The sequence below is a fragment of the Cygnus olor genome, chromosome 4 (genome assembly GCF_009769625.2).
Source record: "Cygnus olor isolate bCygOlo1 chromosome 4, bCygOlo1.pri.v2, whole genome shotgun sequence".
NCBI classification, from domain to species: domain Eukaryota; kingdom Metazoa; phylum Chordata; class Aves; order Anseriformes; family Anatidae; genus Cygnus; species Cygnus olor.
This window is the reverse complement of record NC_049172.1, coordinates 28,449,246-28,461,517: the sequence shown is the minus strand read 5'-3', so window position 1 is coordinate 28,461,517 and position 12,272 is coordinate 28,449,246. Positions and strand designations below refer to the sequence as shown.

At 38.2% G+C, this 12,272-nt stretch overlaps 1 protein-coding gene across 8 annotated transcripts in view; it reads right to left on the bottom strand.

The window, feature by feature from the left end:
• The window catches only part of MARCHF1 (membrane associated ring-CH-type finger 1), a 236,410-nt gene that overhangs the window by 133,615 nt on the left and 90,523 nt on the right, over positions 1-12,272 (bottom strand). For 2 of the 8 annotated variants that reach the window (XM_040554929.1, XM_040554935.1), the window contains one exon: positions 3,951-4,159. The exons of 2 other annotated variants lie outside the window; for them this stretch is intronic. In XM_040554929.1, coding sequence (XP_040410863.1) covers positions 3,951-4,049 — 99 coding nt within the window. In that variant the 5' untranslated portion in view covers positions 4,050-4,159. 4 more of the 8 variants (XM_040554927.1, XM_040554931.1, XM_040554932.1 and 1 more) reach the window with 4 other exon arrangements.

The window sequence follows — 12,272 nt, the reverse complement described above, 5'->3', positions numbered from 1 at the left end:
TACAACATTGGAGAAAAAAATAGTTTGGCAGCAAGGAGTATTTTCTCTGCCATATCAAATCATGTATGGTTGGCGTTTATAAGCATACTCCTACCATACTGAGCATACAACGTTCAAGTTTATTTTAGCACAGTAGTTATGGCAGTTTATTCTTTGACCCTTTCAAGTGCCCAGTTAGCATTACTTAGTAAGTTTGCTAAAATTTCACTCGGTTGCCCTGTCCCATTTTCTCTACTGTATGAAAACTTCTTCAAGCACTTACTGCACCTCAAAGTAATAACCCCTCTGTACACAAGACAATGGAAACAGAGACTGTTTTATGAACCTCACAGTGTATATTCACAAATAGATCAGTAAAATTATTAGGCAGAGCAGGCATTTCATGAACCATATTCTGCAGAAAACATATACATTTCTTTAGTCTTTGTTACACAGTAAAGAAAATCAACCAGAGGTTCAACATAACTGTTTAAGCACACATACGAAATGGGGAATGTTATTTATGTAGTCACAAGGCACTGAAGTCAACACTTTCAGAAACTTCACAGATTTGGAGGCCTTATGACATCGTTTGATTTTTAGGTCACTGACTTAATTTACTTTGAGTTACACTTCTATTAAAAAACTATTCTGAAAACAGAAAACAAAATGTTTTTCTCCATCACAAAAACACAACTACACATTTAAATGTCTGCTTATGACTTTTTTCAAATACTGAAAAAAGCTGAATTAACTACCGAACACCAAAGAAGTCCACACCATGTTGTGAATGCACTCAATGCTCTATACTTTGGTCTTCATTTCTGCAACAATCTTTTCCAACAGCATTTGTGAAAGAATAAAATGGACAAGTTGTTCAGTTAAATGCTTTGGCCAAACCCAGTAGCATTAATAAATGTTAAGCCTTTCTAAAATCAGTGAAACAAACAAGTTGAAAATTGTACCTGTATGTGGAAACATAGTGCAGAGCTGCTGTAACATGGTATAAAACACTTCAGGATTTTCAGTGATTTATTATGGAAAGAAAAAAATCTACATCATCTTCAGACAGCACTCAAAGAAGCTCCCTAGTTAAATTTGATACAAAAGCTCTTGTTAACTACAACTTCCACCAATTCTTAAGGCAAATCACCTAAAAATTACAGGAATCAAGTGCACAAAAGTTGTTGCTCCCAAAAAGGATACTGCACAGAAACATTACCTTAAAAAGCTTCCTCTGCCCACTGTTGTCATGTTGATATTCCTAATATTTGTTGATTTTCCTAATATTTGTCATACATCCATTATGGACACTTGTTACACATCATTAATAGTGCAGTGGCCCATAATCAATACTGCACTTAATAGTATTCTTAAGAATCTGGCAATCATCTGTAAGTGTGCATAACCTTCAGATAAAGCGTGTCTAGGAGTGACTATAACCACAGAACAGCATTACGGAATAAGCTGCAGCATGAAATGTACACAACTGAGGTTCTTATGTCAGCCAAACTTACGTAATTCACTGTGAACCTTCACTGCAGTGAGCTCTGCCACTAGACAGAAGATGAACACTTCTTGATAAATTTTAATGCTGTTGCAAGGAAATCTCATAACATTCACAAGCAAAGACCAGGATTTGGCATACAATCCTAACAGCTGTTAGAAGATACTTCTTTTTTCCACATCTTCCCAAACTAGCTGGATGCTCTCACTCCTCCAGGAAGCCCATTTAACTCCATCATTTAGCTCTTTCACCTCAAAATGCCTGCTAGTGGAAAGGCAGAGGAACCAGGTACTTGCACAAACAGTATCAGTGAATAACATGAACCCAGACCAACTGAAAAGCTGTAGCCTCACCAATACACAAAAACACAGAGTACAAGCAAGAAAGTTTCCCCTTGTGAGAACCATGCTGTGTAGGAAAGACAGGGATAGAAAGCTACCTAAATAAGCCTGAGAAACCTTTTTCTGGACAGTAAAAAGACTGGTTCACCACTCCTAAAGCACATCCATAAACCAAACTGAAGTATTTTCATACGCGTATGTGAAAAATGCAGTCTTTATACCACTTGATCTACAACATCCATCAGTAGTATTGGAGAGTTTTTACTCTGCATAAATTACATTCATAAGCCTTAAGGGACAAGCATGTCTTGGAGCAGGATGATTCGTCTCTGTCCAGCAGAGGGCAGTTTTGCAACTGCATTTCAATGGAGTACTGGAAGTCTGGGTTTTGTTTGTTTTTCAGTATTTTTTTTTAGAAGAAAGAAAACTTCCATGAACTTAACTAACCTGACCATTTTGTTATTTTCTGCTATATAAATCCCAAAACTTTCAAGAAAAGACTTTGTTTTCTGAGATACTGGAGTCTCAAGGAAATGATGCAATCCAGCCGTCAAGGGAAAAGGAATGTATAAAAGCACATGAAATTCTTCCAATTCAGAAGCTCCACACTTCTCCCCACACACTAAATTAACTATCACACCCATCTGACCTCTGTGCAAATGTTGCATGTATTCTTCAGTTAACTCTGATGCCCAAATTAAAACCAATGCTAGAGAGCAATTCTAAGCTGTGGTAATGTTTTATACTTCTGTATGCACTTCAGGTGATGTTTCATAGTTCTGCTTTTCACATGTCGAGTCTTAATACGAAGAACAGTTTCCACCTGAACCTTCATTCTTAACCAACCACTGGAAGAATAAAACCAAAATAAAGCAAAAGTTTTCTGTTGCAGAACACAGATCTCTAGATGTTATCAACTGTGACGTCAGTACTACCAGTAAGCAACTGGGGACTGCTTCCAGGTAAGGACACTGTTTATATAAAGGTGCCCAAACAAAAAAAACAGAACAATCACAATCAATGAACTTGTAGAAGCCAAATTCTGAGCAAAGAAGGCATCTCAAAAGGAAAGTCTGCAATCTTACCAATACTTCTCTGCACGTAAGGGGTATCAATCATCTGTTGAACTTAACAATTTCTTGAAAACTAAGTCAGATATATGGCACACAAAAAAAAAAAAGTTAAAACACTGCTTCTTTCAGGAATGCAGTTTATCCCCTCATCTCTCAGATAATACTTAAAATACATCATATTTGTTTCCCAACAGTTCCTTATTTTCCATACTGCAACAGGGAACAAAAAAAAAAAAAAGACAGAAACAAGAAACATGCTTGCAAAAAGCACATGTCTGTCAGGTACATTTACCACTACATCTAGAAATAAGCTACTTGGTTTTTGGGTAGGGGAGGGAAGTCTGGTTTTGTCAGAGGGTTTTTTGTCTCACACAATGCATGTTCGACCTACACAGAGTAGAAAAGATTCCAACCTTAAACATATCATTAGAAAATTGCACAGATTTTCTGCATATTTTGTTCTATTCATTAATATAATATGAACCTACAGTATCTTCTTAACTGGAACAACAGGATACGTGATACTTACTGATGGAACACCCTTGTATGTTTATGAATCAAAGAATGTTCATGCCTTTCAAATGATAATAAAGAGTAGGTTACAGAGCTCATGCCTACATCTGCTACGAATAACACATGCATATTTGAAAGGCAGGCTTTATCATGGTATTTTGTTGTTTTTAAGCAGAGATAGGAATCTTATTAAAGCTACTTTTTCATCCAACCTATTATAAAGAAACTGCTACTTGACAGCTTATAAGGAGCAACACCAGTCAGCCCTAGTGGACTGCATGCATATAAATCAAAATGTTAAAACCACCCCCCCGCAATGCAGTTTGTAGCTTCTTTTTTTTTTTTTTTTTTTCCATTATGCTCCTCTTTCCTATAATGCTGAGATGTTCTCCCAGGAGACTGCTTCAGTGTGCTAAGGCACGCTGCAAGCATGTGTACGATGTAAAGCTACAGCACACTGCATCTTGCTGAGCAGCCAAAAACTGGCCACAAAAGGCAGACTTGTCCTACCGTATCAAACCGAAACCTTCCTCTTACCTCGACTTCCTTGCTCTTCTCTTTGTTTCTGCCCATTGAACTTCTCCCATTGCTGGCAGTCTCCCGCGCTGGAACTACAGAAATCTGTTGGAGGGGCATTTCTACAGTGCTGAAGGTTGCCAAAACCTGATTGGATGCCTTATATCTTCACTCCCCCTGAGTAGCCCACCTGTATAATTGTTCATATCCTTGCTTTGCCAAGCTCAGCTCTAAATAAAAAGGGGAAAATATTATTTGAGAAACTATGCAGCATACACCAGGGTCTTCCATCAAAAAAAAAGTAAAGCAAAGCAAACTGAAAACACAAACGAGAAACAGCAAGCAAAGAAGTAAACCATAATAATCCAGAGTTTCACATTCTCAGAGTGATGAGTTGCTGCAAGTCGTAACTCCTCTGCTGTGTCCCTGGAGCACCCCTTTCCCCCCTAGCCCTCGAGAGCATTGTGGGAGACAATTCAATTTCTGTGTTACCTAATAACTGTCATGGAAACCAAGGAAACCTGGGTCTCGCAGGCCCTTATTAGCGATCGCTTCCCTTTAATGGCACGGACTCCCACATTTGCAGCGGCTGCCACTTCTGCTTTTGTTTCCCATCCGATTCCAAGGGAGTCCACTAAGCACCCAGAGACACCGCACCATGCTGACTAGGTAAAGCAGCATAAGGCTGAAAAGCTTAGTGTCCTATTTTGGAGCCAAAATCTCCTCCTTTAAAAGCACGGATAGCTTGCTGTGTCCTTCATGCGTCTACAATAATCTGCTTAGGTCAGAGGATCTGCCTGGAAGTGAAGAGCAGCGGTGAGCGAATGAGGTGTAAAAATGAAGACAAGACTGGGAGCAATTGCAGATGTGCCTTCCCGAGGCTGACAGTACGAAGTTAACCCTTTGCTGTGCTTTTCTTCTCCTGAGACATCCCCAGTAGCAGCTCAGCAGGGGACGTCCAAGGCAGGCACACGTGTCTTTACAGTAGTCACACGCCCCGCACAAGTCAGTTACATGAGCTTTCCCCACCCAGCTGCTCCTATTCCTCTCAGTTGTAAAAAGGAAAACACCCAGAAAAACTCTCACCCCCTCCCCTGCTCCCAAAATGCAAAACAATAGAAGAATATCCAAGCTGGTGTATTACAAAAATAGGTACGAAGAAAGAAAACTTTTATGACATTTACACTTCTTAAAAATATGTACTAGTCTTGATAAATATTAAGAATGCATGCAAAACAGATTTTGATTTTAGAATAAGAAATATTTAGATCAGAAATCAAATAGTTAGCACTGTATAAATAATACAGGAATGAAAACAGGGGAAAAAAAACAGAGCAAACACCAACAATGTCTTAATATGTTGTCAATTTAAAAAGAATTAAAAAAAAAGTATTACCTTGGCCTTGGAATAAACCATCTTTATTTCTATTTTACTGTATGTATTATACAATTGCATTTTAAGTTCTATCAAGAAACGATTGCATTGCATACAGCCTGGATTTTCCTACAAAACAACGTGGGGAGGATTTATCACACTGTTGATTCACCACTCCAATATTTTAGTTACTATTTCTCAGTCCAAGTTAACAGAGCTTACAAGAGACAAAGCTGAGAGAAGGTGGGAGCTGGTTTACTCTGCCATCCCAGTTTTATATCACCAGGTTAAACTAAGGTATATTAATGCAATCTAGCACAAGGGTTTATCAGATGCATTAACAAAGCACTGTAACCTCTAGGAGAGTTTACAGATGCTGCAAGATGTGTGCATGTACTTCTGCACATCATACATACACCTGTACTAATGAAATCTATTTACAAAGAAGAAAATGAAGTCTATTGCCATTTACACTGTTCCTTTACAGATTTTTAGTTATATTTTACATGTTTATTCCATCCTTACTCTCTGATATTCCCAAGTTAGTTTGAATGTATGTTTACACAGCTTATAATGTACACAGAAAGATCCTTCTGAATTTTAAATATAAATGAAGGAAAAAAGGCAAGCTCCTGCTTATGAAAACAGGTGCAATACAATGACATATTTTGACAGTATTCAAAGACAAGAAATGTCATACCAGACTGGTAAAGTTTAACTGTTAACCTTACACTGTACTAGAACGTAAAGGAAATTCCTTTTTAGCTTAAGAGAAAGTTTTAAAGCTACAGATAAACTCTTTTCTTTCCTGCGAGGAAAGAATCCCTAAATATGGCCCTGCTTTATCATGCTAATCACCAACCTCTTTGCTAAAAGCATTGGTAGAAAACTAGTTGTTTTGAGGTATTAAAATGACCTTTCTGTTAGTGTCTTTCCACGTCTAATTGTTTTTTTTTTGTTGTTTTTGTTTTTTTTAAGTCAAGCTCCTTTTTGATACTGTGGCAATAATTCTGCATTTTAAATCACCTGAACTTGAGATTCAAGTCAGAGATTTCTAGGTTAACCAGTAATCTCTTTAATCCCACCTATGTCTTTCTGAATTAGCCAAAATAAAGACCTTATAGGGTGTGATGTTCTTAGTTCTTTTTAAAATGACTAAATCTTGTGGCCCCTTTCCCCTCCCAGTGAACTTATCAATGCCATTAACAACTACAGAACAAAAAATCTGATCCAGAGCAAGGGATATACATTACCATTAAGCAAGTCCATATTTGCATGCTGCTTAACTGATTTACTAGTTGCATTTCTTCCCCATGTCAAGATTTCAGATTAGCATGACGTTGCCCACGCTGTACATACGCTGAATAATTTACTTCCCACCCACCCAGAAGACTCCCAGGCAGTGTGCTTAACCAAGGTGCCAAACACTGTGTGTAGAAATGTGGAGAGCACCACTGCTTCGAAATTAAGCAGGCTGTTGGAGGCTACAGGACATACCCAAAAGCACACCATAGAAGTCAGTGGCAGACATGGGACTGGGATCATTTTTCTGTCCCACAACTCTAGTTTTGTTTCCTCTCTGCTTTTTCAGGTAAAATATATAGAATTAGAAAATGTAAAGCTTTTGCATCCAATGTTAATATACCTATCCTCTCCTAACAGCAGTGCTGTATCAGAATGCCTCATGGAGAAGGAACAAAACAATTCATTTCAACTCACAATCTATTTTAGAGTTCCTAAGTGCTTCCTAACAGCTAGAGGATGACTTGCAGCCTTCTGTGTTCCCCTCAGTCACTTCCTACCCCATCTCAGAGCTTGACCACCTGGAGCCGAGCACAGCCCTGCTACAAAAGAGTGAGCGGAGGATGAAGAGGTGTAAGCCTGAAGGCAGATGGAAAATGTAAACCTTGTGTCAGATCCCGGGTCTTGCCTCCCTTGCTCTGCAGGACTCTACTGCACCCCTTAACTCTATTCAGATCCTTTAAAGTTATGAATTACCTATAAAGTAAGATCTTATGAAGTGATTTTATATCTATGCATTCTATATATAGATTTTATATCTATAGATTTTAGTGTTTGTTGTTTTTTTTTAAATCCTATGAAGTGATTTTATATCTATATCTTCTATAAAATTATACATATATTATATATTGATGTGTTACATACATATGTTATATATAGAGAGAAGTATATATTATGTACCACTTGGAAAACATGTTAACCTGCACTCACTCCCCTCGGTGGTCAGTGTGGGTGCTCTGTCCAAGCAGTATTATTCTCAGCAGACGCTCAGCCCAGCAGGCCGGAGCCGCAGCGCCGTGCCTCACCCAAAGCACCGCGTAATGGCGGCCTGGGTGAGGCTTGCTCCTGCAGCACCAAGCAGCTAGCTGGTGCTTCGGCCTTGAAGGGTGCCAGTAACACAGTAGAACTGGCGATCTGGAGCAGGTGAAGATGATGTGTCAGAGAATACAGCTAGGTTTTGGGCCATCTGTTAGTAACTGATTTAAATTACACAAAAAGCAGTCCACACTCAAGAGCTCCTGAAGCAAGTAACCCCCCCAGAGAAGTACCCCCCTTTTCACCTACAGTTTAAAACACTACTAATCCCGATTTGGAGAAGCCCAAGGACCTCACCCAGCTTTCAGTTACCCATGTTCATTCACACAAGCCCGCTGCAGTGAAGTGAATCTGACCAAATATAGTTCATGGTGCAACCCCTGCATAAAAAACACTATCAGCAACAGGTAATTCATTTTTACTCAGCATAAAATCATCTTTAGATAAGATGTACCGTAGCCATCAATCCTCCATACGGTCTTTAAGCCAAAAGCTATGATGAATTTTGAAAAAATAAGCATTTGTAGACATTAAGTGCTTAGATGTTGGTAGGGTAGACTCCGCATTTGTCAAAAAGAAACATTGGCTATGATGTACAATATAAGAAAAGGTACAGACTTACAGCCTATTGATCTGGCATCTAGGAACGTGTTTCACTGTCTTCAGAAATAGTGCAGAAAAGTTACACACCCTGCACATACTGCACTCCCTCTACTCCTTACACACGCTATTGAACTGGTGAGATCATACAGCCACACCTATTACCATGTTTCCTATACACTCTAAACATCTCTCCTGAGCTCTACTCTATCCCTCCAGTGTCCTCAAGGGTAACTTTAATATATATTGCCTTCGGCAACTATATTACCATCACTTTATTATTGAGAAACTTACAAAGAATAAGTGTAACTCAACTACCTCACCTGATCTCATAGCAACTTAAGAAGACAACAAAATAGTGTGGTTTTATCAAAAGAGGCTGGACTGGATGATGTCCCGTTAACACACTTCGATGCACAGCACTCCTAGATGTACTCTTGTATGAAGTACAAAGCCATCTGTAAACCAAAATTTCTGAAAAGGAACCACTCCATTTCCCTCTGATACTAACAAGTGCATCAAAGCAACTGAGACTCTCACCTCTGACCTGTAGAGATGACAAAATTACAAAAGGGTCAAGCACATAACTACAGACAATTAATAATAAAAAAGGGTATCATCAGGAGGCACGTTTAGAAAGAATTTATAGATAGGTCCTAAAGAAAAGAACCCTGCCTACAGTTTTAAATGAAATTTGATGTCAGCCTATCAAAAGTATATCAGCACACAGCTATAAATTAAGGTTACACACCAAGTATGTATTCATGCACCTGTATTTATTAACACACATATACACAAATATATATAAATATCCCCAATGATACCCTTTAAACACATTTTGTTCTTTTCTTCAGAAATTTCAGAATAAAGCAATCTCCACATATAAAATCAGTATAAAATTTACAATGTTATACTACAAAGGAAAAGTCAGAAAAGGAGACCACTCACTCACAAATAATTAGGGTGGTTTTCTTTCTCTTAAAATAGCAGTTACTCTCTTATATTAACTTTTGAGAGGAAAAAAACGAAAACACAAAGCTCACCTACATTAGCGAGTTTTATGCAGGCTACCTGTTGTGCCTTTCAACCTGTCCCACATTTGCATCGTAGGTACAGAGAAGCAAGCCTGATCATCACAGCAGCTGTGGAAGTGGATACCTATACTAGATAATGATCAACTGGGATGAAGTTCTGTCACTAACAAGCAAAAGTTTCTGCCACCGAAATTAAAAATGCATGTAGCAGTTACCTAAAGCAGACCAAACAAGACTGATGTAAACTAATCCCTTGGGTTTCACAGCATCCTCAAGTTACGTGACACCAGAACCAAATGAAACTTTTAGATAAATGAAAAATTCCCTTAGATCTTCTCCCATTCCTCACAGTTCAAAAGAAAGAAAGTAAAAGTTAAAACCTACTGCACTGCAAAATTAATCCTAGAATTAGGACAAATAGGAAAGATATTTTTAAGCAAATACAATTGAGGAGTGTAATTATTTTTAAATGTCCAAATATTTTAAAGCAATATGCACTGGATTACAGAAATCTTTTCCTCTGAATGGGAAAACCTGTTCTTCACTGCTATCTGGACCAGTATGTCTGGTTCTGCATTGTTCTGCACCATGTGCTGGCGTCCAACAGAGGAACCTCAGGAGTGGAAGCACTTTAAGCAAAATTCTGGTGCAAGTGAAGTCTCATAAAAAGCAAAATTTAAAAAGTTGTTTAAACAAAGTGAATAGAATTCATTTTCTTTGCACGTCAGAACACCAAATGGCTGTGAGATGTCATATCAGAAGTCGCTATGTGGAATTGACATATATAGACTTCAATGTAGCCGTCATGTTATCAGATCCTTACGATTTTTTTTTGCAGCCTTTCCCTTTGCCCACCTTTAGGTTCATTATTGAATGAAGTGCTGAGAAGTAACACTTGACATATTATGAATAAAAGTGCATTACAAGTATTAAAGAAGTAATCAATTAAAAATTTAAATAAATGAATGGTTTGGGATATTTTTTCTATCCTGCTACTCATAGGATATTGCACATTCCTTCACATCATCTCACTAGCAGCATTACTAAGCACAGGTCTTCTTCCTCTGTAAAGAAACTGAAAAAGAAGTCAGTGCAAACATGGAAGCAAATTTTTAAATGCAAATTAAAAAATAAAACCTAATAGCTGAAAAGAGAGTGCCTTATTAAAATGTGCCTGTTGCATCAAATAAACCTGCAGACTGCTGCCATGGAAAAATATATCTGATGTTAGATTTCCAGCAATGAAACAACAGCCACTGTAACTGCACAGTTTCTTGTAGATTAGTTTGAGAACAGGAATACAAATGCATTCACAAAATTTGTATAAGAAATTTGTTGAGTGCTGGTACCAAAGAGACAGTGACTGCCCCATGGCTTTCATAAAGATTTAAGTTATTACATGATTTTGGTCCTGCAGGGGTGCTCTTTTTGTTTGTTTTTGTTTTTAAGAGGTGCACAAATTCATTAATTCTATTTTATTTTGGTAATTAAGACCAGGAATGGTTTGGATTATATTTGGGACTAGTCTATGGGAAATAAAAGTATGATAGTAAGCAGTAACTGCAGAGAGAGGCAGTAAACAAACAGTGAAATTAAGGACCAAAGCTGCATTGAGAGTCACTACTGCCTTTGTCTCCTACCATTGCTATGCTATAGGCAGACAGCTTCAAATGACATTCACTTCAAATAACAGATCTTCAGCACATCAGCCTCCCTCAAGTCACAGACTACTACAGGTACTGCCTGCCAAATGTTCTGGCTCATAAGCGCATTAAATACACGATTCCAAATGTGGGTGTCAAGAGGAGCAGCCTGAGACTGTCCCATCTCCTCTGCTTTGCTTAGTAGTGAACGACTCATTATAGATGCTTGCCTTTAATTTCTATTAGTCGAGGCTCCTTTCTGCAAATATACCCATCTTTTACATTTTTTCTGTAAATATGCTGAGTGTTTTTGGAAAACAATGTACAACTTCAGACAACACAGTGCAGGAACACCATTCAACAAATCTCCAGGCCCCAACCCAGTAAGGTTTGCAGCTAACATCAGTCCATCTTGAATATGTAATAAATGCAATCTGCATATAAGTGGTAAGATTTCTTGAAAGATTGTACAAAACCACAGCAGCCCTAAGTTTTTGGGATGCTTCTTTCTCCAAAATGCTCTGTAAAAACACTGTAACAAAACAAAGCGTCAAAAATTAAAACACTGCTGTCCACATACTACTTCAGACCACACGTGAGTCTAGTTGTCCAGCAAACACCTACCGAGTTGTTGCGTTATGCTTACAACAAAAATAAAAAATAACTTACTAAAAGTACTAAAGATAGAGGATAAACATACACATTGCCACCTACAGCATTATTTTTCATTCTTTATTAGGTCACTTCTTAATGACATACATGTAAATGGTGTTTTAACTTAGCTCTCTACAGAAAGTGGTTAACGATCTTTATGACAAACATCAAAACGCAGCAAGCAGTGGAATCCATCTGCTTAATCTTAGGTTAAATGCTGCAAACCTGAATCCAGCAATCTTAAAGAATGATGGTGTTACTCAACAAGATTGGACTTAAGTTCTTGGTCAAGATTCAAAGCTGTCAGCCGACACGGAGGCACTATACAGAAAACCTCGAAAGTCTTCTAGACACGAGCATTAGAAAAAAGATGAAGTTCAGTAGTGCAAGGAACAAGGTCATGGCTCACATAGAACAGCAAAAGGAAGGCTGGTAGCAGCCTTTAGTACAGTTGGATAAGAAGGACCTGTGTATTTCCTAGTCAAAGGATAACTACAGAACGCTAATTACCATCAGCTGCAAAAGCATACACGTGGTGCCAGCATGCACCAAGTGGGCTATTTCCAATTCTTCTTAGTTTGGAACAAGTTACACCAGTAATTACCTCAAACATTAGTCTTTTCACTTCTCCCAGAGCTGACCGCCAGCATAAAGGATATGCTGAATTCAGACAGCGGGAAACTTCTCTAAAAAAACCTGC